Source organism: Phaseolus vulgaris, chromosome 7 (genome assembly GCF_000499845.2).
Source record: "Phaseolus vulgaris cultivar G19833 chromosome 7, P. vulgaris v2.0, whole genome shotgun sequence".
Taxonomy (NCBI): Eukaryota; Viridiplantae; Streptophyta; class Magnoliopsida; order Fabales; family Fabaceae; genus Phaseolus; species Phaseolus vulgaris.
In genome coordinates this window covers 32,150,388-32,177,394 of record NC_023753.2, presented here as the reverse complement: position 1 = coordinate 32,177,394, position 27,007 = coordinate 32,150,388, and the positions used below count along the sequence as shown (strand labels likewise).

Genomic DNA, 27,007 nt, shown 5'->3' with positions numbered 1-27,007 from the left:
AAATAGTGAATATTTATTGAAATGAAATGTCATGTCTAATTAATTTCGTGGTTTTAATATTTTTTTTCCTATAAGATATTTTTCGATAAACTTTTCTAAAAGTACTTCTAAGGAAAAAAATGAATTTTTCTATGAACTAAAATTAATTTATATATAAATTGAAAATGAAAATTTGAAAAACCTTTTTTACAAATTAATTCATCCTTAACTTCAACTTACGAAAAATGTAGTTACATTTTTTGTTTTCTAAAAGTGTTTGTTAAAAGGGTAGCTGAATCATATTTATACCTTACTATATGCATTTCCATCTTTGATTCTTGTGCTATGTTTTTTTTTTCTTTCTAATAACACAAATTATTTTACTGAGAATAATCTAAAATGAACACGCACTTAATCAAATCAATAACTTCAACTTGCAATGCTTATTAATGTAAAGAATCATCTTACATGAACAATTCCCAGGTCAATCGAAGAAGAATATACATACAATTTCCTTCACAATGAATGAATCAGTGCTGTATCCCGTAAAAAAATAAATAAAAAAGAATCAGTGCTGTACAACATATGAAGGTTGCATGGCATATTGCCAGCAATTCTTCTGGTGAGATGATGTGCTGCCATTTAATTCTAAACTGCGTTATCTGCAACGATTTTCTCATATTTCCACATTTACTGCCACACGTATTTTCTGTAAGCAAGAAGGATTCTGCATAACTCCCTTCCCTTTCTAAACTGTGATTGATAGCCATAGCTAATACATAACAACATTGTGTCCTTTCTCCTTCAGCTTTCTTTTCCATTGTGTTCAATCTTAACTCCTTTCACTCCAAGCCTATCTTCCACATTTCCTTCTAAACAGAACCCTCAAAGCAATTGCGAGTTCTCTTTTTTACATGAAATTTCCCCTTTTTGAGTCTCCAAACTACCATATACTTAATGATACACTTGAGGAGCAACATAAAACTCGCTCTCTATAACAGCTGGTCTTAGATCTTCCTCACGCATGAACTCCAAAGGAAAGGAAACAAGGTGTCCCTTCACAGACTTCAACCTATCTATCGGGTCTATTGTTTTGATTTCTCCATTCTCTTGACAGACCAACTTATCAGGAGCTATTCCCATATCTATGGTGGTATGACCAAGTTTTTCTTTCAACTGAACCATGCTTTGCCGAAGTGCAGCTCTGCATATTATTGTAAAGTCTATTACATAATAAGAAAGGATAAACTAATAGCAAAAACGGGATAATCAGAGACCCTAGAAGAAAACGGGCAAAAGTCCACACACCTTGAGTGTATTTGATCGTTTGGAATGCAACCAAAGACCTCATGGTATATACTAGCATTTTCCTGTCAAACGTGTAGAAGTTTACATTATCATCGGAGCAGAAACTCAAATAACGTGTGCTCATCCAAAAACAAAGTCAATGTGACTGTACCATGTTTGTTGAAGAATAATGTTTGTCAAGGAAAAAGATGAGCTCAGTTATTAAAATATAGGTGCTTAAAGGAAATTAAATTTTTAAGATCTTGATTGGCTACGATGTTGTTGATAAATAATGCTCCCCCTTAATCTATCGAAAATCGGAAATACACAAACCAATCAGACAAAATCTAACCTTTGCAGTTGCAGACCACAAGTCCTTGTAGGTTGTATCTACCACCGGATCACTTATTTTACTGATCTGTTACGAGAAAGAGAATATTGTTAAGAGGGCTTTATCAATTAACGTAAATTGACGAAAATATATATTGTCATAACAGACAAAGAGGAAAATGATGGTTATATAGTCAGTATGATTGCTCATGGAAATTATAGTTGAGAAAACTAGATAAAGAGTAAGAAAAACAAGTAAATAAGGTTGAGCTATTTGCCAATTCTTGGTCCTAATGAGGTCAACTACAAGTGTGTAGCACATGGTCGAGTAAGCCAATTTGTTGAGATCAGTGACCAGGGTGTAAGCGAGTGATGCTTTTCTCTCTATGATTAACAATAGGAACATGCAAGCATGAATGCAATGAAACTGCTAATGAAACTTCATCATCTCATAGTTTTACACAAGTGTACGAGATGTTAGATTAGATTTTAGTAGTTGTGCCGAGAACGTTTATAATTGTTCATAAAAATTAAATAAAAAACAAGGTGTCTAATTGTTCCAAACTTGTTTATTCTTCTCGTTTATCAATAACAACAGAATGCCTGGAGGAGCCTGTGTTGCTGAGATATAGCATAAAAACCAAAATTTTATCATTTTGACTAACCTCTCCGGTATGAAGACCAAGGTGCTCAGACCATAGGGAGCAGCGGAGGCTATAGGAAAATTTTCCAGCCTTCCATGGCTTTCCATTCATCAAAGATTCAACATATTCTTTATCTTCTATAAGCACTCCAATCTGGTTGATGAAAATGATTACAATTACACGTGCTATAAGAAATAGCTGATTAAAGAGACAAGCAGATATCAAGGGCACCTCAGAGTCTCTTAAACCAAGCAAACTGCGGTCATTTATATTGGATGATCCAATAAAAGCTACACGATCATCAATTATCATCAATTTACTGTGCACATACACCTGTACAGATATCGGAAATATGCATCAAACAAGAAAAATAGGTGTTGTTAAATCATTATAAAAGCTAAAAGTTGTGTACGACATATAGGACATCCAAACTGCATTTTTTAAAGAACTCCACGGCCCAGAGCAAAATATTTGATGAGACCATTGTAAACTTTTAGCAAAATCAAAAAGATGTTTCAATATATATTATACCTGACTAGTAGCCACAGGACCATTTTCATAGAGTCTACCATGAGATCGTAAACCATAGAATGAAATATAATCATGAGTCTTAGGACCAAGTATAGTTTCAAGATTGTATAATATCGAGTGCTTTTCTCTAGAAATCGTTCTATACTGCCAATGTGTTAAGGCTCTCACAGTAGCAGCACCACCATCATCTAGACCACCCTGTTAATAGTTCACAACAGAAAACGATTAAAGACTACACCAAAGAGGATTTATGTTATAAAAAAAGGCAAGTAACATTTACCTGGAAGCCAGGTAAGAGGGGAATCACTACAATAACTCTAAAATCTTTCTGTTCTTTGTGGGCTTGCAAAATACGCCTATATAGAGCTTCCAAAATACGGTTCTGTATTATGTCATCCCCAGATAGACCTGATATGAAAAATTGGTTCTGAATGGAAACAAAATGAGAAAGACAAAAAGGGGGAAATGGGTGCACTGTAAGAAACCAATCAAAGCAGAACTTAACACTTATCACAGACCTAATACTGACAGGCTAATGTATTTAACACATAAAAACCCCAAAGGTCAAATATTATTAGATACTCAAAGGAAAAGTGTATAAAAATAGCAGTGCTAATTAGTTGCAATACTAAACATGAGGTAGTTATCAACATTGAAGGAAGATCAAGAAAAGTACAGTTCCTCACAATTAATTTACCTCAATGTAGATAAAATGTTTTGCTTTTTCAATTAGGGAACAATATGAAGTGTGAATGCTTTCTTCAGGCTGACTTGTTCCAGCAGACCACTGGCTGACACTTCTGATTACCTGTGGATTTCATATCCATCATCCAAGATTGTGGCAGATAAATCATTATATAAAGTTATATTGACATAAATTGATAGTTCCCAAACTAATAACCAATATTTAACGGTAGATTCTGTTAATATGACCAATTTTTTGTTTACAAGTAAATATAATCATATTGCAAATACAAACAGAAACACCAAATCAATTCTTCCCAGAATTATTGTAGGAGCAAAATTTATTTTATACACCCTAGTATTAAGCATACGATTTTTTATAAAATATTTAGACTTGCAATTGCATGTGACAGATCGTCTACAAAATAATTATGCTTCACACCGTTGTAAACTTTTTTCCCTTTTATAAAGAATTTACAGCAACTTCAGAAGTAGAATAATGTGATATTTATGATCTTATATTCGTACAATTTGCTACTAATAACTACTAGATTCATACTGTACCAGTCCTAGTATGTTCAAAGAAAGAGAAACTAATTATTCAAGCATCATAACTAACCTGGCACTGACAGGTGGTGCGTGGACCAACTTGTCCATACTCCAAAGTAGTGTCATCATTGGTGCCTTCTGGTGTTTCCCACCAATCCTCTAGAACATCGACAAAAGATTGTGCTCCCGAGTGTAAAGGAACAACTTCATCTTGAAAACCTTTCGTCTGGGTGTCTGAAACTAGAGTTTCGTCCTCCATCAATGGAGAAATTTCACTAAAATTTGTACGATCTCCATTTGAAGTAAGAATTCCATCAGCTTCTTGCGGTAAAAGTAGTGGTATATCTTGCATTGGAGACTCTGAAGAAAATGAATCTTGCCTGACAATTTCTTTCCTCTTGTCTTCATCTTTCTTTTCTTCAATGTCTATCTCTCTGCTTCTTCCCATGTAATGAGGAATGACCATGTGATGGTGAGGTATAAGTAGAGGAATTGCATGTTCATTTGGAGCTTTGGTTCTCTATGATAAGATTCACCATGTAAGATAGGGCGGAGACAATAATAAAAAAAATATTTAAGAAATAACATCATTTTGTATACCTTAGCATGGTTCCAACGTTGAATAAAATGACGAGCAATGTCCCGACAGGGAGGTCCCCAAAGAGCACAATGGACATCATGCCATGGCATTCGGGGATATTTCTTGCGATTCAATTCATCTCTCATGGTGTCTTCCCATGAATTTGGCTCAGATTCCCTATCAACGAACAAAAATTACAGAAAATTATACAATAATACTAGAAACTTAGTATAGCACCAACCAAAATTTGATGCCATCACTCATCAGCAACAGTGAAGGCTCAAACATGTCTAAATGCATTAAATTGGACCCTAAAGTGTTAAGGAACTTGGACCTTTTCTTCTTGTAACATACAAACACTGCTTCACAAAAAATTCTCCACATTTTTTTAAATAATCAAAATTGGAAAAGAAATACCTTGGGTTGTAATAGTCCTTTCCAGGCCATATTACAGAAGGGCAGTCACCCACTTTATGTTCAGGTGTGTCATATCGACCAAAGCATAAATCTAAACCTCCAATATAGCAAATCTTGTAATCAATAATTACAAGTTTTTCATGGTGCGACCTGTAAGAAACCAAGATTATTCATCATATATACCCCAAAAAGGTCCACCTAAATATATACTAAGATGATATTCAAACTTCATTACTTAAATAACAGTACATACCATAAATACACACGAGCAGCAAAATGATCCGGATAGCGCAATACCTTCACATTCTCATGAATTTTGAGCAGTCTTCTCATGCTGTACAAGCTGTTGATTTTCAAAGCTAGAGAAACCTCCTTGTAGAGAAGCACATAGATCTGGGGAATCATTTAAAGGCATAAGCATAATTCTCTGTTACAATTCAATCTTATAAAATATTCAACCTCCAGAGTTTGACAAATGCAAACAAAGTGGACTATATTGATGAGAATATAATGTGTACCTGAACCCCTTGCTTAGCCTTTTCTTCTAGTAAGGAATCTAACCGAGAGGTAGAAAAACTATCAAAAGGCCGCCTCAGATATAGCTCTGGACATAGCCACCAGCCCGTAATGAAGATCTGCCGTCAATTTTATTCTCTTATAATTATAATTGAATTAGGAAGCCAAAATAACTTATATATATACTCTTGGTTAACAATGGAAACATGTACCTCTGACTTTGCATCTTGAATTGATGTAGCAATAGCTTCAAATGCTGCCTGTCCATCAACAAACCATTGGGCTTGGCTCCCATCTTCAGTCAAACCTCTTATGGGAGCAAAGGAACCAAAGCGATGAGGACAACACCAACCTTCAAGAGGTCTTAGACTAGCTTCGTTTATTGCAGCAACCCAAGCTTTTACTTTAGCACTAGTGGTAGTTCTCAACAATATGCTCCTATTTCCACTAGTAACCTATTAATAATTTCAAACAATTTCTAATAAAATTTTGGGAGCAAAACATGAGGCTGTTATCACTAGTTTTCTCCAATAAATTGGTTGTTCATGGACTAAACTCCTCTCTAAGACCAAAAGGAAATAGATTTCACTGTATTAAAATTTGATGACCAAGATTTCTAACTGATAACGAGAAAAGGAAAAGGGAAGAAGCTGAGAACATTGTATGTCTATAGACGTTTACGTGTTTGATCTTCTCTGTTCATGACATTTATCATATTAGTTAACAGGAAATCTAGAAAGAGTTGCTTAGTTGGAATTTTGTTTCGTCAGGTCAATTTAGTTGCTTTGACTGACTGTAACAGCGAAGAACAGATACAGCCCATAAGAGACAAAAACATTTCTAATCTTGAAGGTAAAAAAGACTAACTAAGAGACAGTTTTTACTACCTTGAATGAATAACGCAAAGGATTGCGTTCTTTTATAGGATCAGCTAAATATGTTTTGGTCCCTCCAGCTCCATCAGAGGAAGGGAGGATATCAAAAATAATTATATCCAGTGGTTTGTTGTTGAAGGGATCATCCAGGAGGGCCAAAAACCCAGGTTTCAAAACAGCCCATACCTGTGTGCAGACAACAATTTCTAGATTAAAATTAAGATTAAATGAAAAAGAAAAATAGTTGTAGGAGACCATATATAACCATAAAGAGACATTTCAATAAGAAAGGTATTATATATTTTAAATTTGTCCCTAATTTAACATTGTGTTAAAACATGTAAAATTACTATCCATCAATGTTAATATATTTGATAGGTCACAGAGCACCCCAAAGAATAAAATAAAAAAACTTCATAAGTCACGAGCACCATATAGAATCAAGACTTGAAACATTACATGTAATGGAAATTTAAAGCCAATGATGTCCAAGTGTTACTATTAAATGTATAAGCATGATATAATGACAGTAAAATTCAATTTTTCTGTTGGCCATATCCCTCACTTTTGTCCCCATTACACAGACAGTTTATTGATGCAGAAAAACCCAAGAGTACACCTATTGGCAGGATACTTCTTCTCTGATAAACCTAAATACTCCTCTAAGTTGACTAAAAAATCAGATTCTCTCTGTATAAGAAAAACTCAACAGCCTAAATTAATCAAACAGCTTCAAACATGTACACTAAAGATCTACAGGCCTAATAAGATAGAATCCACAAGCAAGAAAATGAAAACCCCACCTAACAGGATGAAATCCTCTAGCAAAATAATATCAAAACAAAATCCTAAAATCGGAAACTACCAACCCAATTTACATCATTTATGTTTCTGGTATGGAAAAGGATATGCCTAGCTAGCATTGGAGCATTCCGCCATGAATCTTAGTAACACAAAAGATGTGACCACAGATATTCATAGAGGTTGGAATTAACTATGTCACATGAAAATGTAATGTTATATTCCACTAAGACGATTGAAAATAAGAAGACAAGTACTTTAGAGAGGAAGGCATGAAAAATTTATATCCAAAGATCACTGAAAAGTTTTGTAGTTAGTGCTAAAACATAAGATAAAGTATTAAATCCAAAGCTCCAGTTGATAGGTTAGATTATTTCAGTCCACAACTGTACCTGCACTTTACTTCCGAATAGTATGCAACCATAAAAACTAAATTAGCTAGTATCACCAAAAATAAACTTCAGAACCAAACCTTCTTCCAGCTGTTATTACAACAACGAAACCAATTGCATGGGAAACATGATACATCCAAATCCCGTGAGATATTTGAGAAATGCTTCACCATTACATATCCCTCTTTCAGTTTTGGACCATACTCCTGTAAAAAGGATAGCTTGGAGACTTCCAAAAACTTGCAGACCTATAATCCAAAACCGTATGTTACAAAAGATAATTTTAGCTATGGAGAAGTCACATTAAGATACATGGTAATGGAGCATAAAGTTCCCTAGTTATACATAGAAGTGTAGAACATACTGAAGGAAAAACGGATTTAAGGCTCATAAATTCTATAAAAGTAGGCACAGGTATTGAAAACAAGAGGAGATAACAAAAAATTGATACATACATACATATAACCTAATCAGAAGGTCTGCTAAGCATTATCTAAACAAATCCAACAATTGTCAACTTTGAAGTTTCATTTGTTACCTCTTGAGAATTCACAATATCCAAGTTTCCTAAAAAATGATTCAAATAACCCTGCATTGCGACTTTGGCTTTATCCGCAATTGACTGCTGCCCTCCTAGTGATGGACGAATTATTGGTAGAGCAGCAACGGATGGAACATATCTTTACAAAAAAACACAAAATTAATGAGTACGGGAGTGCAATGAAAATAGTAGAGAAACACACTTTTAAGTTCCCAAATAAAAAAACCATCCATTATTAATTACTTGAACCATAACCTTCAGGGTATTGGTTAGCATTTGGCAAATTAAAATACCTGTTTTTAACACTGTCTTCATGAAGTAAAGGAACAGCTCCATCATCAAGCTCTTCATCTTCTTGCTCTATTACCGTATGATCCACTATCCCCAAGTTTTGAAGCCATTCTTTCAACTTCACGAGTTGTATTACGATAGAAATTAGGCTGAATCATGTATATCAAATATAATGAAGGAAACACCACAAGTTCAAGTTCATTAGTATAATTAGAATCACAACATCTAAAATATTGTCTTCTTTGATGTTGGATAGCTCCGTAAGACAATGACAAAGCTACTGAAGACTAAACAGAACAATATTTCAAATGCAATGACTTTAATGATGCCATTAAGTAGACTTGAAGGCCAAGCAAAAACTAAACTATGGGTAATATGTATTATCGCATAATAAAAAAGTAATAACATACAAAGAATCAGGTTTTAGAACGTAAATGTGGATGTGTGAGATTAAGGAGGACCAAAAGATTAAATGAAAGAAACAACGGAGCAAAAATAAAGCGCAAACCTGCTCTTGCCTGTCATGAAAATCTTCAATTATTGCACGTTTCCGCAGACAGAACTGTAAATAAAGAAGTTGAGATGCCTTCTTCACTAGACGCCAGTTAAACTGTGAAATACAAATGTAGCCATTACCTAGACATTATAGTTGGGATGTTGGATTGGAACTGCACCACTTCACATCATAATTCAAATAACTGATATTCGTATAATTTATGAACAATTGAGATTCGCAAGATGTAGACATGTAAACACATGAAGATTGATCGCTATATATTAAGAAATGTACTCTAAACCTAACTTAACCTTACAAAACCGTCTTATAAGGTAAGGTTTGAATGCATTTATATACTACAAAAAATATCCATGTCTCTAGTCGATATGAGATCTCCAATATACCCCCCACACTGAAACCTGACAACTCGTTTGTGAGACTATATATTTATGGGTGATCCGATAGCGGTCGGGTGGCCTGATAAGTCCAACAACCCACGCTAGGATAGACTATAAATGACTCTGATACCATTTTAAGAAATAAAATTAATTAGAGATAAGAACATTTCATAATAAGTTATGCAAATCTCACCTTATAAGCCGGTTTTGTAAGGTTAAGTTAGGCTAAAGTTCAGACCGAGTCATAAATGGTAACCATAAATAAATAATAATTTACTACTAAAGGAATTGTGCAAAATACTTAAAGGAATAAATAACACTATATAAAAATATTTTACAATGTCTTCCAACCACAAATCACCATATATACAGTAAATTCATTAACATCTGTTATAGCTTCCTTAAAATGCCTGGTAAACTCATATTTGAATAAGCAAAGTAATTAACAAAGAATAATTTGCTATTACAGTTCTCTTCAGATTCTTAACAACTTCCAATTGTAGGCATGGTACTACTAAGAGTAATTAAAATGGATGCATCTATCCAATTGGATTCAGAAAACGGCAATAGAAATTGAAACCACCGAATTGAAGATCATCTGGCAAAACAAAACCAGAGAAGTTCATTCGCCTTTCCGGCTCAAATTCGCTAAATAACATTGGACAGCTGAAAAACAATAATATTCACGAGATCACAAGTGGCATGATGGCCAATAACTTGGACCACAAGCTTAAAAACTGTAAAAAGAAATCGACAAATCAGAATCGTCTGTACATAAAAAGTGAGATGAAAACTAGAAAGAAGCAAACAAGTATGCGAGTGTGTGCCTGTTTGTACTGCAACTGAATGGTATAAGAAAGGAGGATTGAGCTAATGTCTCCCGTATCAGGCCTCGACACGGAAACGACGGTGGCCTTCGGCAACTCGTCGAAAATCCACACCGTTTCGCCGCATCGCCTGAAGGAGTGAGAAGTTGACAATGCTTCCGACGGCGGAATCAGCGGCTCAGACGACATGGGAACGTCGGAGACACCTACTTCACAGGTTGAGTTAAGTTCAAAACACGGTACTTTATCTAGGAATTTATTTAATGAAGCAAAGACAACGGTGTTCGGGTTTTATTATATACTCTGTCAGAGGTTTCCCATTTCTTCGCTTTCAGTATGGGTAACTCAGAAATATTTCTTACTATATTAATTTATGGAAACTAATTCATAGGTTTGTTAAATTAATTGCTGAATCTTCAGATAGAAAGAAATTTAAATAAATTTATTTTATAAATTCGAATTAATTTACAGTGAAATTCATTTCATTTTTCTCACAGTAACTATTTATATAAAAGCTTATCTAACAACACCCTTGAGTTTCATGGAGTAAGAAAGAAGTATGGAAACCATACAAGACGGCGTAAGCAACAAACTCAGATGTTGCAATCGAAAAAAGAAAAATCAAATTGATGTTGCACTTTTAATAGAAATTGAAAAATGTTACTTTTGATAATTTAACAGTGAAAAACAATCTTTCAAAAAAATTATATTTTCACATGGACACACTCTTTCTATTTTTAAGAATTGGACTGATATACTCAGAAATTGAAATTTTTAAGTATTAAATAATGGTAGGGTGTGAAAATTATATTGGAATATCTTTGGCTAGGAAATGAAGTTAGCACAAAGTTTAAAAATGAAAGGTTAAAAGTTTGTATGTTTGTAACCAGGCTCTGGAAAGAGTTATTGTGATTTAACTTTTGTCCAATAATGGAGAAGTGACCAAAATTTGTGCACATTGGTATATCCTTTGTGTTTGGAAGAGAATATCCAAGTTTTGATGCTTGGGGTGAGTATATGCCAAAATGGCACATGATTGGTATTATTTAACAATAACAAATTGAAACTAACAGAGCAACGTCTAATAAGGTCGGCTCTATATAGGTCTGTTCTGCATTTGGTTTGCAAAAAAACGGGTTGAATTGACCTGTATCGCATAGAATCTGTAGGCTGATTTTGTAACCTACTCCGCGTAAAGGTTGACCTGCGGACCAGCTCGCATAAAAAATATTTTTTTAAATAAAATATTTAAATTTTTATTATTTAGATGGATTAGGTAAATTCTCTCATAATATTATTTTCACGAAACATGCGTAGTAAAATGTTATTAAAATTTTCAGAAAAGAAAATATGAGACTACATGAGAAAAATACGGAGTTGCAAAAAAGAAATTCTACATTCTAAAGTTATGCAGATTATGTGAAACAGATCTAAGCAAACCAGCGGATTGAAATAAACAACACGTCCTGTGATTTTTCAGCGGACCACGGACCGATCCACCCCTAATCTTATCTGAATGGACGATACTTGATTCCATATCCCACCATAAAGGAGCCAAGTCAAAATCCAAAAATAGGATTCAAGCTTATTTATAAACTGCGGCGCCCAGTTATTCATAGGGCCAAAATAGATTAGAAATCATATGCTATTTGGTTTGTGTTTTCCAATCAAGCAGTTTTGCAATAATCTAGCCCCAAAATAAAACGAAGAAAAAAAAGCAATTTGCTTGTGTTTGTATTGTTGTAAGAACAAAGTAGATATGAAAGTTGAATAGAAAGAAACAATAGAAAGCAGCCAGTGGCATGGTTCGGACACTTGATTGGACAAACTATTGAAAATAAATTTGGAGGATGAGTCATATAATGTGTCTGATTACATCATTGTAATCTCACTTTTGGTGTCTTTGACATCGTCAAGATATATAAACCTTGTAATAAGTTGTGCTTGGAAAATATGCCAAATGAAAGGACGGATGCCTCAGATCTCAATGAGTCTCAAACAAAAATATCAGAAGTTGTATAGATGTTAGGAAAGTGACTTAAAAAGAGAATAAAAATAAATGAAAAGTTTGTAATTAATATAATTGATGTGATTGGAAATAAATAAAAATTAATTTATAATTTATTACTTTGTTAAAGTGTTTTTCTCTTGAATTTGTTAAGATTAATATATTTTTTTTTTAAAAAATATGAATATATATATATATGTTCGTGTCTAAAAGCAAATTTCTTCTTCTTTGATTGATTGACTTCTTTGTCTTTCTTCTTGTTGTGAGTTCTCGATCTAGACTTTCGACTTTAGGTTTGATATTCTTTTATTTTGGGTTTGGGCTTGGATATGACTTGAGGACTCTTGCTTCTTCTGGGCTAGGTCGACGGGATCTCGGTTCTCGATCTCGGTCTCCTCTCACGGAGGGTGTGTACACCTGCAAGGTGCTCCGATGCCAAAGTCATAATTGATATTAATTAATTATCAGATAAATTCACTCTAATTACCTCTTGGGTTGATCATCTATTTATAATGCTCTCTTATTGGGCTTAGAGCCTGTTTGGACTTTTCCTTTTTGTACCTAATATTTATGGCTTCTTCTTCCTCCACCCCTACGTTTTTCTTCCTGCACCCCCACAATTTTTTAAATCCTGAAACTGGCCTTGACCTTTTATTTGAAAAAGGGCACCGTGGTTACCGGAAATTAGGATCTGGGAGTGTGCTACGGATTCATCAATTTGGAACTGAATCATTTTTTTTCGGATGAGGGGGTGTTTCGAAAGCAAATTTTGCATAAATTATTGATTTCCGATTTGTTGAATCCAGAAGTCCTGTTACGGATTGGTGGATCCAGAATGCTTTTTTTTTTAATTATGGATTTCTGAACCTGAAATGCATATTTCTGTTACAGATTAGTGGATCTGGAATGTCTTTTTTGAATGATGGATTTTTAAATATGAAATGCATATTTCTGTTACAGATTAGTGGATCTGGAATGTCTTTTTTGAATGATGGATTTTTAAATATGAAATGCATATTTTGAACTACGGATTGGTGGATCCGAAATTTTACCAGAAGTGCCAATCCGAATTTTTATCGGATTCCATAATCCAGAATGCAAAAAAAAAAAAAACGGTTCAAGTGCATTTTAGGGTTTTAAAAAATAATAGGGACAGTTTGGTCTCTGCATAACATTGTGGGGTGCAGGAAGAAAAATGTAGGGGTGCAGGAAGAAACTGCCAATATTTATTAAACACACATATGCACATTTGGACCTATTTTGTGAGATTTGTTGCAGTAGTTAATTTAATATTATTTACTTATTTTTTACCTTTCACTCAACCTTTCGGGTGTGTGTTGAAACAATATTATGACGTAAAGAGAATAATTTTGGTAACTAAAATTATGTATATGTTAATGAAAAAAAATTGTGAATAGTTATAATAGACATGTATTAAATTTCATAATTGTCAGAAAATAATTAAGTTGGAGTATAAACATAAAAATAAAAGAAAACTAAAAGTATAAAGTACTTTAACAAACGTAAGTTTATGCATTTTGTCTTCAAAACATTATTCTTGTGATGGACATGATCGACATCATGGAAAAGGTTATGGGAAAGGATATTCAAACCTAATTGCAGTCTCTGCATATCTTGTTGTAATCCCTTAATACTTCCCCATATTTGATTTAACATGTTACCATATTGGGAAAATTGATCATGATGTTCTTCGACCTCAAAATCTTCATCTCCACTTTCTAGGTTTTCTTCTTGTAGACCATGGTTACTAGTGTCATGCTCTCATACACCATTTATGTTGACCACATTCAATTTTTAAAAGAGTAATTTTGAGTTAGCCTCCAACCTTAAATTAAAGCCTACATGCAAGAGTATACGAGTTATCAGAAGAGCGTAAGGTAGATGCATGCCATTTGACTTACATTTCTACATATGACGAATGATACAATATGACCAATTAATGACAATGTTATGTTTCATGGCCCACATCATGAAGACATAATCATGTACTAGTTGTGTGTACTTATTGTCGCATGGATTGAGAATGTAGATATATATGTAATGTAATAATTATCATCAACAATTAAACTTTTAGCATTCTTGCATGGACAACCGCAAAGTTGTGATAGTAACATTTCATCCAAAAACATTATCCTTGTCGTAGTTTAGGTCATATAGGATGGTGGTTAGGTCAAACTTGTGACCCTCCTATTTCAAGTTTGCAACATTAATTCAATCATCTGAAATGACTCGATCTTATTCTTCAATACTTACGTGACTAAATTGTCAGTGTCGAGGTGTTTCAAATTTGTGTAAAAGACCTTTATGAGATAATTGTAGTATTGACATTTTCATGACACAAATCTATCCCATGACTGAAAAGACAGAATTTTAGGAAATGTAAAACCATCCATAACAAAGAACAAAAAATCCATTACCTTTAGTTACACAAGGGCTCTAATCTCATAATCAGCGTAATATGTTTTTCATTTGAAAAATATCGTCCGTGATCTAACAAATGAGGGAAATGAGGTAGATTTGGTGGAGGAGAGGTTGGGTTATCAACTTGCATGATATTTAACTTGAAAAAAAAAATCAATGAAATTAAATTTGTCTAAACAAATTAATTCATTATTTAATAATTAGAAATGAAAATATGTAATCTCATTTGCTTGTAAACAGGGAATCGTACATGCATGATTGAATTTATTTTCACACAATGCCTCGACCCCATAACCAATTATGGTTCCTTTCATAATCAATTATGATTAGGCACATAATTGATTATGATATCATAACTGGTTATGTGGATGAATCTACACATCGATAATTCATTTGGCTCTTCCAGTGATAGTGAGAAAGGAAGCATGAATTAGCTTAAATGAATTTATCGCTAAAAATATTGTGTATATATCTCATTGGTTAAATGTACATATAGCATTGTATACAAATGATTTCAACTTTAAGAATGTGGGAAAAAATCACAAGAGAAGATTAGGTTTACATACATGGATGTGAAATGTATTGTAAGCCGAAATGCAAATAGGGTTGTCCCAAACTTTGTAAGTCAACCCTTAAAATAAGTCTTTCACACTAAAACTTGCAACCTTATTTGACAAACCAAATCATTCAACTTAGAAAATAGCACAAACTTGACAAAAATTATCATGCATCTGCATTAGGAAACAACACACTCAACTAACCTAGAAAAATTGTTTTGTTCTTCAAGATAGGAGCAAGTGGTCCACTTCTACCAGTTTCCCTTTTGAACCTTCTCCACTTACACTTTTCTTCAAGACTTCACCTTCTAAACCTAAAATACAACAATTTCATTCTCAACACATACAACTTAAAGAAAAGGGAGATAAGACTGCTCACCTCTTATTGAAATTGAAGTATCACGTCTTCCCTCTTCACTCACATCTTTATTTGAAATTTTAGAGAGTCGTCCCCTTCCCCCAAAGGCTGGATTACACTGGTCATGCAACACGCGCACAAATTTCATTCATTTTTCCATGGAGTAAGGACTTGACCTACTTACACTCCAAGACATAAGTTTATCTTACCAGTGTATGAAGTTCTTTAATTCAGTACTTTAAAGTACAGTAACATTCATTAATTATTTGTAAACTTTATTTACAAGTAGGCCATGTATATAGGTGAGGCGACTTCCACTCTTTTAGCCAACTACTTTGGTTTGACTTGTTGCAATGTATGTGTACGTCCATTAAGAAGTGAAAGAAGCATGCAACATCATTACAACTTTGTTTTTTAATTATTATAAATATGGAATGAAGATTTTTTTTTTCTTTTCAAATGTAAAAAAGGTCCATAGTTTGTTTAAATCTGCATAATTCCAAAGGTCCACAATTTGTCTTAGATAGACAATGTATAGTTGTCATTTTGAACATTATGTTCCATTATCAGTTTGACTTTGCTTTTAATTGGAATAGATTACCATGTCCGTTGTTGCCAAGCAGTAAGACATAATCAATTATGAGCAAAACCACAACCAATTATCTTTTCTTCTTCAACCCGTGCACAATGTCTTCGTCAATGCTTCAACATGGTAGGGATTCAAAGAATTCCTCTCAATCACGTATCCAAAACATACATGAATCACATTTCATGCAAGGGTAAAGTGGTAAACTTACCAACCCCCACTTACAATTCCATGTTTTTCTTCACATATAAAAGGGGACACTCATTCCCTCCCCTCGCCTTGCTTTTCATGCATTTCCATTTAGTTCATGCAATCCAAACATGAACGATGTTGGGTCTTTCTCCACTTGTGTATCCTCTTCAACAATACATAAGTAGATTCAAATAAAGCATTAATGTCATCCATCACTCTCGCTTAAAGTTTCAAATATCCTTTCTTCTTTAGATATAATAACAAAAGTTTATATGTATGTGATATTGCACATTCATGCACACCTTAATACAACTCACTAAAAAAATGGATACCTAAAATACATTCAAGTCACCATCGTGTCCTTATTATCATTCTAACCACCACCTAAAAACATCATTATAGTCCTTATAAAACAAGAGTTGTAGGCAATTTAGGTATTAGTCGTGAGCGATAGTCCTTATAAAACAAGAATTGTAGGTAATTTAGGTATTAATCGTGAGCGATAGATTCAGATTACTACTTTATTTAACTTTACTTTTTCAATAAAAAATTATACATGACAAAAACACTAAATTGGTAGAGATTTATTGTACCTCCATGTTTTCTTCTTGCACCTCCATAGAAAACATGAAATGACAATTTTACCATTTTCTTCATATTCTTCATTAACACTCCTCTTCTCCTTCTTTTGGATTCTAAAATTCTAAACTCTAAAATTTGGAATACAAATATATTCTGATTTTAAAATTCAAAATGCATTTTTCAGGTTCGGAATGTATTTTCAAACTCATAAAATACTTTTCAAAATTCTAGAGTTTAGGGTTACAAATTATATAATTCAAAAATAAAATAAAAAAAATCATGCATCTTTTGCATAATAGTAGTTTTAGAATTAAAAGATTTATAGAAGAGCAAAGAACTATCAAGGTGGAGGAAGAAATTGTCCAATACTAACAAAATCAAACTTAATAGTTTATCCACAAGGATAAACTTTTGGCATAAATTAACCTCAATATAGTTCTTGCTCTCGCTCTCGTATGTCCATCAGTCACAGACATTGCTCAAGACTATGCAATATATATATACATATTTATTCTTTAATGATTTGAGACATTTTAAAAATACGATTGTAACCCGTCACCAAATTTTAAAGTAAACAATAATTTAAATGCAGTAAATGATTTTAATAATATTGTTTCTAAATGTGAAATTGGAAACGAGGTTTTAAGTTGCTCTTAGCTCTAGACTTTTAAAAACAACCATAATAGAGTTAACAATTTTCAAAACAAGCAATGTCAATATCTTAAATACGAAGAATAATCTTAACAATATTATCTTAATTATTATCTTAGTTATGATGCACTATAGGAGATCTAACAAAGGTTCGTCAAGCATGCCCAACAAAGTTCACAGGGTTGACATAAGAAACACTGTCATAGTACGTGGAAGAATGATACAAATTAGTCATATATGTCTCATTATTTTTCTAAATTTTACATTCTCATCCTCCTACAAACACTGGATTTGAACGTCAGAATAATCTTAAAATGTATGCTGCTAGAGTTTAGTTTGTGTGGTTAATATAAGATTTCATTTGAATATGGCTCCTTCCTATACTGATGCTGAACAGTAATAATTATATGTACATAAGTGCCCCCATCTAACCCAAATAGCTACATCAATTTAATCAGCATATTACTTACATATTGACCAAGTTTCCAAATTTGATTAAACTTCGTCCCAAATTGAGATATACAAGATTTGCGGGGATACATTTCAATATCGACGTAATAAGCTAACCAAAGAGTTATTTGGAAGACTAAACTGGTGATAAATCAACCTTGTAGAAACCAAATAGTATATTACTCAACAAAAGATAATTTCATTATTAAAATAATTTGCATGTTTAAGAACTTCTAATACTCATATACGCCACAAAATGAAGTGAAAAGGTAAATGAATAAAGGAACATGATAACTTCTTTTAACCGTTCCAGCAGCATAATAACTCGCAAGATGCTGTTTGTAGTACATAGAGACACTTACGAATCAGCTTCATCGTGGACAATGGACACACTGCAAAATGTTTTAGTTGAAGACCCAATTTCGACAGAGACAGTGAACCTTGGCAAGAGCAGCCATATAATCATCAGACCTGATTTAAAGAATGAATGATCACATTTCATGTTTCCGAATTTGCACTCTTTTCACTAGCTAAGAAATGTGTACTTATTCAAAACAAAACCTTTGCCCGTAAGAAGACTGGCATGCAGCAACTATGTGAACTTTAGCAGCATCTGTTTCATTCTACCCATGGAAAAATCCTTAGGATGAAATTCATAAAGCAACTTGAAACCAAATAAAAACCATAAAATGTACAAATCTTCTGACATAGAACAAGATGGCAGGTTAATATACAATATTCCAGTTTGGTCGACTTTCTTCAACCTTGCCACTCTCTTACCAATTCCAAAAACTAACAACAAAGTGTGCAAACTAATGAATATTTATTTTGAGGTTCTTCGTTTGTGCATGCATTTTTTGGTTGGAAAGACTATGCACAATTATTATTTCAACATATATCTGATTTTTCCTAATGTAAAAAAAAATAGAAAAACCAATTCTGTCAAATTACCACCCCCATAAATATTCCACCCAACAGAGGCTATGTAAACAACAGCCAGAGTTCCATTGGGATAATGATATCAATCATTGAGCCAAATGTATAATCTTTTGATATGTTTAAGATTGGAAGTTACAAGAATACCTGAGATTCGTAATAAAGCCCGGCATATAATGAAGCATAAAAATACTCACTGTCTCTTCCACCAGAGAATGCAGCTACAAACTAGACAGGTAAATCAATTGCCCGCATCAGATTACATTTACAGAGGCACGAGGAATATAGAGTGCCAATAACAAAGTCCAATAAAATTATTCTAGTGCCTTTGAAGGAAACTGAAAGTAGAGAATTACTGCAAACCTGTTTCTACGTCTACAATTCTGGTTCTGACCAAATAAACGATAAAAATGGTAAGATTATATCTTAATCTAACTATGAAACTAGTTTGATCTCCTATTAAAAGAGGAGGTATCTTATCTAACCAGTCAATTATAGGACTTAGGAAAATATAAATTTTAAGAATTAGATAATATTAGTTAAGTTCCGGTAGATAACAAAATAATTGACTAGGAATTATAAAATACACCTCTCATTATGAACAAACACACTCAATTCTGAATGCTCTAACTAGAAACCCTAGGAATCATACTGAAGTACTTTTTACTAGAACACAAACATACAAATTTTTACTACTAGACAAGAGATTATCGAATCCAAAGCTCTCATTAAAAAAAGTGAAACAAAATTAGGCTATTTGCACTTTTGGTCCTCGACTTCTAATTCTAAAAATGTTCAAATTTTGACTTTCTATTTTCAATTTGAATAATGTCATCTTCCTAGTTTTTGAATTGATTGTTAGTGTACTGCTGATGTGGTTAACAGATCCTTGATGATAAATATCAGCCTCACAAAGTCCTCTCTGCTAATTTCCTACTTCTTATTTACTCACTAAAAAGAAGTGAATTTTTCATTATACATTCTACATTACAGTTAATAATAGGCAGAACTGCTGAGGAACAAAGCAATGTCCGCTTCACATAGGGCATAAAAGCATATTGATTAATCATCAAGAGGAGAAGCTCATGTTTGGCATTTGTGTAAACATAAGAATTAGAGAAAAATTTACTAACACCCGAGATTTTGCACAATTACACTTGACACCCCTCATTTTTTCAACATTACACCAATCTCCCTCTCTTCATATAACAACGATATAATCAGGGGTGATCTATGTTAACAGAAGAGATATACGGTGCTATATTGTTGTATAAATGAAGCAGGATTGTGTAGTTGAGTAAAATCTTAGGGGATGTTACACAATCTGTCCTACGAAACATATCAAAAATCGTGAAAATTATACCAGATTAACAAATTGCCAACATAATCTTAGTTTAAGTATGAGAGGACTCGATATCTGGGAAGAATCACCAGATTATGAGGTAAATGTGCATGAAGACAAAAAAAATGGCATGCTTTAGAAATGCTCACGGACCAACAACAACTCTCCTAAAATCTAGCTCAAGTTATAAGGGGAAGAATTAAGCATGGTTTTATATATAACAGAAATAACTGCATACTAAGTAAAAACGTAACTACAGCACACCTTTTCAGGATCCCCACCATCTTTGAACATGTTATATGCTTCCCGCATGACTGGCCTCGGGTCTATGCCAACCTAAATTCATTTAGAAAGATGATAATTATTTGCATATTTACACACTCCATTTTCATGTGAACTTCCTAGTGGCAAGAAATAGAAGCAACTACTTGCCTCAAGAAATCGCTTCCTTGCTTCATCCACTCCATACAGTGGAGCTTCACACAGAAAGCACCATATGGACTCTTCCGTGTCATTTGGATTTTGCGCAACATCAAAGCGAAACTGCTCAGCTCCCTCTTCAAATCTACAATAAAAAGGATCCAATTTAGTCTCCATTGGATACACTCAGATGCAGCACATTGTAGTTGTGCTTGCCCACGCCACACCTATTTTACTTTGTCAATAAAAAAATCAACAATGATTCTTTCCTAAAGTTAGCTAGAGAAAGTAGTGTAAGTAAGTACCGATTGAGGTAGTAAAGTGTCAAGCCCCTTTGCCAAAGATCTGGTAACAATCACAATGTCTCATAACCGAAATATCAAAGTGAATTCATGAATCGTTTTCCAGAAGTGTATAAACCTACACGCCTTTTGACGAGGATCCAACTGCATTGCCTTGTCGAACTCCACAAGAGACCCCGAAACATCACCCTTAACAATAAATTTAACAACAAATGTTAAATGTACAACAAACAATTCATAATGCATAGAGATAGACACAAAAAGTGCTATTGAATAAAATGTTATATGAGTACCAGAAGCACATCAGAACACAAAAATAAGCAGCTATGATGCATGCTCAAAGTGGTACAAAATGTAAAAGAAAAAGGTGACGATGAGGAAGTAGAATTGGAGAAGAACCTGGCGGAAAAGAGACATTCCGCGTCGAATTGCGAGAACGGCTTCACGGGCATTGTTATTGGCGCCGGTGAGAGCGTCCCAGATGCCGGAAACCGAGGGAAGGAAGAGTCTTCGGGTGAGGTTTATAGGATGAGTGAGAGAGAAAGGTGATTTGAAAGACAATAGTACTGGGAATGAGGAAGAGTGATGAAGAGAAGGGGACACCAATATGGCGGGTTTAAGGTTGTGGGAAATGGACATCAACGCTGACATGGTTGGGGAAGGAAGCTAAGGTAAGGTGTTTCTGACCAGAAATGTTACCTGTATTATCATATCTTTTAAATATCAATATTTTTTTACATCATATCTAAATTTCAATAAATATTAATATTTTAATTATTTATAAAAATTTATAATTTTTTAATTTAAAAACATTTTACATTTTACTTGTATTTTTATTAAAAAAAATATTTATAGGGTGTCAAAATATTATATCTCTTTAAATATATGGATATGAAACACTCATATTCCCATTTTCAACTTAAAACTTCCTAAATTATTATTTTATTATAATATGTTATTATTATTAAAATAGAATATTTTATTATAAAAAAACAATTGTGAAATTGATGTATATAAAAATGTCAGTGTCAATGAAAATTTTTCGTAAATATATGGACCACAAAAGTTTTACCGTATATTTTTTCACTCTTCCAAACAATAATAATATTATTTTATTATAAAATTTTATTTTTATTATTAAAAAAAGTTAAAAAAATAAAAATAAGAGGAAAAAAAGTAGATATAAAAGAATTATTATTGTAAATATATATAGAAAAAAAAACACTTTTTTGCTTTTCGTAATTGGGATATTTTGCTCTTCTTTTCCCTCAAATTACTTCAGTTTAAAAAAAATATTTCCACTCTTAAAGAAACTAACAAAATATGGCATGAAAAATAGTGCCACTTCCCATGCATATATATGAATTCGATAATTATATTGAAAATCAAAATACTCAAATTATATGAACTAGATTAACTAAAAGAAGTTTGTAGAATTAAAAAACAAAATATTCAAAATTTAAGAACTAAGAAGATATTTAAAGTTAAATTAAAAATAGAAAAATATTACAAATCCTCATTTATCCTTAATATGTAAATCACATTTTTTCACCATAAAAGTCATCACATTCATTAAGTTAACTGATAATTTAAACTCAAATCAAATAAAAATTAAAAATTAAAAATTATGAGCTCTTTAATGTTATGATTTAGGTTAGATTTGATTAGCCACACTTTTAATAAAGTTTGTAGTAAGTTGCAAATGGAGCTTTAAGATATTAATTGATATAATTTAAATCTATTTAATAAATTTTGATAATATTATTGAGATATTTAACCTATTTTAATTAATAAAGCATACTAATCATAAGATTAAAGAGACATATATGGTAATAAATATAATGAATAGAGATTACAAACAAAGTCTTATACAAATTATTATGAAAAGAGAGAAATGAACAAGCATTGGGTTAAAAAAAATGAGAAATGAAAGAGGTTAAGACACTCAATACTCTTATTTAAGATCTTGTTACTCATTGGCTAGAACACATTGACAGGTAAATCAATTATATAAGCAACAAAAAGGACGATGACATGAAAGGAGAGGAAACAATGTCTCAAACTCTACAACAAATCATGACAATGATGGAAGACACGTGGAGACAAAATGAAGAGAGAATAGAGGAGTCATAAAAGATGCAGGAAGAGATTAGAAGGGAAAAGGAAGTTGTGAGAAAAATGTTAGATCAATCATTTTAGATACAAGATCAATTTCAAAGAAGGAATGAGGAGTTGCAATAGGTGATACAAAATCAGTTGGTAAAGGTCAGGATTGAGGAAGATACTGATCAAGACTTTCAACCACTCAATAATATTAATAATATAAATTATATTATTATTATTATTTTTATTATTATTATTATTAATAAATATAAATTATATTAATAATAATATAATAAGTATAATAAAAATTATAATATGACCAAAGAACTTGTTTGATTTAGTGATTAATGTTTATTTGGTTACTGAAAGAACCTAACTTTGAGTTTGCAGACAACAACCTTCCGACTACTAATTGAATAACTAAGTTTAAAAAAATTGAAAAATAAAAACAAATTGTGAAGAAAGAACTCATCCAAATAAAAAAAATAGAAAGATTTAGAAAAAAGATAAATTTTTCATATCACAAACTAAAAAGCATCCTTTAAAATTATCATATTCCAGTTTTAAATTTCTCAATTTTTTTGTTTTTGTTAAACATTATTTTCAAAACAAACAAAATATTTTAAAATTATATTCCTCTTTCAAATTTCTAAAAAAATAAAATAAGTTTTCCGTTTATTAGAATTTTTGTATTATGTATTGTACATCCGTATACATAATAGTATACTTTCACAAAACTTGTTAAAATAAAGTTTTTACTCCCCTATATAGGAAGTTTTCCATATTACTAATTCGAAGGAGGTGATTCCCATATATAGAAAGCATCTTTATTAGCTTTTTCAACTAAACATATATCATTGAAAAATATTTCACCGAGTCCAAACGGGGAGAGAAGTCTCCAAAAATCACTCGTTAGAACATTAAAAAATATTATTTAATAATAATACGTGGATACCGGTTACATTTATTAAATAAAAAATATTATTTTATTATAATATAAGATTTTATTTAATAAAGGTCAAATAAATTTTATAAAGCTCAAATAATTATTATAGGTTCTGGTATGTTAACTTTGTTTCATTGATTGAATAGAAAACCCTCCCCATTCTCTAAATAGTAAGTTAATATAATAATCTAATTTTAGATATCTCAAACATATATTTCCTTAATTCCAACCACAAATTTTGCATTATTTTTTACATTGTTAATTTTTTTTGGATTATTAATCTTTTTCTTTCTTATATATACAACTGATCTGGTTTGATTTCACTTGTGTGAAATGTGCCGACTACTGGTAGAAAGTTGTCTAGTTTTACTAACAAAATTATATAGTTATGTTGCTGTATATATTAAAAGATATATTTATTATTAAAGGATATAAAAAATATTAAAATAATAATATTATTGATTATAAAGTAATGGAGAAAAAAAAATTGTCTATCAAGTACAACTATACAGTTCGAAAGAAATTAGCTGTGGAATTAGTTGCGGGTCATGCTTATCCTTCTTATTCCTCATGCCTTCTTCCACGACAACACCCTCTCAAATTTTGTACACCGCAAAACATAAAAAAAAATGTAGAGGGCAAGGATCAGCTCATAACTATTCCAACATTCAAAGTTCCTTCACTTACCCAAAACAAATAAAAAAACATTTTTAAATTTGTTCCAAATTTTTAATCTTATAATTAATATATTTTTTTAAATTATACTAAAATATTAAATACCAATTTTTAAATAATACGTGAAAAATATTATGCAGACATACCATATCATACCAATAATGTAATATAAGATTAACTCACACAACTTCTACCTAAATCAGATATTCCAATCCAATCATGTCATATATATCTGACTTTCTGACACGGAATTAGAGATTAATTAGCTTTATTATTTGTTTTTGAGGTGCATTAAAAATAATAAATTATAAAATTATTTGTGGTGGTGTGGTGAAAGTTATGTGATAAAGGAGGATAAATAGAAGTGGTGTGATGATAGTATCTTTCGGAAAGTCGACAGCTACACATTTATAAAAGGTCAAAATGACACCTGTGAATTGCCTGCGTTTAGGAAGAGGAAAGCTCAGCGTCGCATGTTCACGAGAATCATAACGCTGGCGGCTGAGATAAAACCCGACGCACCCTTTCATATGATTTTGTGAATGTTTTTTCCTTTCTCCTAAATTCAAACTCCTGAAAACATGGATTCGTTGCCGGAAGATTGTGTTTCAAAGATTCTGTCGTACACATCTCCACCTGACGCATGTAGATTCTCAATGGTGTCTTCAACCATGCGTTCAGCCGCTGACTCTGACCTCCTATGGCAAAGCTTCTTTCCCTCTGATTATCGTCACATTCTCTCAAGAGCTCTCTTTCCCCACACCCTCGATTCCTCTTCTTACAAACACCTCTTCTACTCTCTCTGCCATCCACTTCTCCTAGATGGTGGCAACATGGTATATATAAATGCTTAACTAATTAATCAATTCCTTTCATGCTTCTTTTCATTTCCTACAAATTACTTAATACATAGTATTATGCAGAGCTTCAAATTAGACAAGTCTTCAGGTAAAAAATCTTACATCCTATCTGCAAGACAACTGTCGATAACGTGGAGCACTGACCCTTTGTACTGGTGCTGGAAAACGGTCCCTGAATCAAGGTAATTAATTGATTGAGCCCTTGCTGAAGCGGTCAAATTTGTAAGATGTTGAATATCTGAATTTGTAAGGTAATTAATGAATGTTAATTAGCAAGGGCGATTAATGATTGTGCAGGTTCAGAGAGGTGGCAGAGCTGAGAATGGTGAGCTGGTTAGAAATTCGGGGGAAAATAGGGACGAGAGTTCTAACGGCGAACACGTGGTATGCGGTTTATCTGATAATGAAAGTTTCGCACCGCGAGTACGGGCTTGATCGGGTGGCGTGTGAGGTGAGTGTTGCAGTGGGCGAGAAAGTGCAGAGTGGGAGGGTTTATCTGTGCGAGAAAGAGGAGAAGAAGGGTAAGAAGGAGAGAGTGTTGAACATGGAAGAGGAGGTGATTGGAGTTGCAACAAGAAGAGAAGATGGGTGGATGGAAGTTAAGGTGGGTGAGTTCTTCAGCGGCCATAACGAGGAAGAAGTTACGGTGAGTTTGATGGAGGTGAGTTACCCGTTAAAGGGAGGACTTATCGTGGAAGGCATCGAAGTAAGACCCAAACGACATCATTCTTAATTCTCCATTAACGTAGTGGGATAAGATAAAATATGTTCACATTTTTCACTTTTCACTTTTGTTTACCACACCCAAAACTAAACCCATGAATGTAAGTGAGTTGAAAACACAAGTTTCTTAGACTGTTTTGTTTTCTTCTGTAATTTCTAAGTATATATTTTCAATCTTCAATAAATGTCTGCGTTCCATTTAAATTAAACACTGGTTTTACATTTCAGTGTGCTGTTTGCTCAAAAAAAGAGCCCCAAAACTGGGAAAACCTTAAACCGTGTTATTCGAATACCAGTGTCCAAATTAACCCGTGCTTACTAAAAACAAAAAATAACAAATTATTGGCTGCTTCTATCACCAACTATTATATTATATTAAAAGATGTTTGTTACTTTGACCACTTTAACTAAATATACCAATCTTGACAACGTGACATGATATGAGGGCGGCTAATGTGATGAAGGGTAGTTTTATCTCGTAAAGAATTAAAATTTAAAATACGGAAAGAGTTATTGAGAAAACTAAAACACGTCAAGTTTAACTGATTCTTTTGTCGAATTTGGCTCCAAGAATGCTTGACTCAGTGGTAATCATTTAGAGATCCGGAAACAATTCATTTTATATAAGTGGGTGTAAGCCTCATCTCATAAGTTGATTTTATGGGGTTGAGTTAAGCTTAAAATCCATTTTGTAATATGATATCAATATCACTTTAAGTCTATGCTAACCAGCGTT

At 32.8% G+C, this 27,007-nt stretch overlaps 3 protein-coding genes across 4 annotated transcripts; 1 reads left to right on the top strand and 2 right to left on the bottom strand.

Moving 5' to 3' along the window:
* Nucleotides 1-390: 390 nt before the first annotated feature.
* On the bottom strand, nt 391-10,461 carry LOC137830052 (phospholipase D zeta 1-like). Its single transcript, XM_068637146.1, has 20 exons — nt 10,139-10,461; nt 8,926-9,027; nt 8,420-8,535; nt 8,124-8,265; nt 7,666-7,833; nt 6,405-6,578; nt 5,730-5,972; nt 5,520-5,636; nt 5,255-5,394; nt 5,002-5,151; nt 4,605-4,761; nt 4,075-4,524; nt 3,469-3,579; nt 3,052-3,198; nt 2,772-2,969; nt 2,472-2,573; nt 2,262-2,393; nt 1,619-1,684; nt 1,288-1,349; nt 391-1,183 (listed from the first exon to the last, which is right to left on the bottom strand). Exons 1-20 carry the CDS (start codon nt 10,325-10,327, stop codon nt 934-936), a joined length of 3,216 nt encoding a protein of 1,071 aa, XP_068493247.1. The 5' UTR covers nt 10,328-10,461; the 3' UTR covers nt 391-933.
* Nucleotides 10,462-18,141: 7,680 nt separating this feature from the next.
* LOC137830051 (uncharacterized) lies at nt 18,142-21,664 on the bottom strand. 2 transcript variants are annotated; one of them, XM_068637144.1, is made up of 8 exons: nt 21,364-21,664; nt 21,087-21,153; nt 20,968-21,007; nt 20,675-20,807; nt 20,507-20,578; nt 19,048-19,128; nt 18,526-18,587; nt 18,142-18,435 (listed from the first exon to the last, which is right to left on the bottom strand). In XM_068637144.1, the coding sequence occupies exons 1-8, from the start codon at nt 21,613-21,615 to the stop codon at nt 18,369-18,371; spliced, it is 774 nt and encodes a 257-aa protein (XP_068493245.1). In that variant the 5' UTR covers nt 21,616-21,664; the 3' UTR covers nt 18,142-18,368. The 2 variants fall into 2 exon arrangements, with proteins under 2 accessions (XP_068493245.1, XP_068493246.1); XM_068637145.1 differs by having other exon boundaries at nt 19,048-19,121.
* Nucleotides 21,665-25,036: 3,372 nt separating this feature from the next.
* On the top strand, nt 25,037-26,480 carry LOC137830050 (F-box protein PP2-B15-like). Its single transcript, XM_068637143.1, has 3 exons — nt 25,037-25,524; nt 25,612-25,730; nt 25,846-26,480. Exons 1-3 carry the CDS (start codon nt 25,270-25,272, stop codon nt 26,279-26,281), a joined length of 810 nt encoding a protein of 269 aa, XP_068493244.1. The 5' UTR covers nt 25,037-25,269; the 3' UTR covers nt 26,282-26,480.
* The last annotated feature ends 527 nt before the right edge of the window (nt 26,481-27,007 follow it).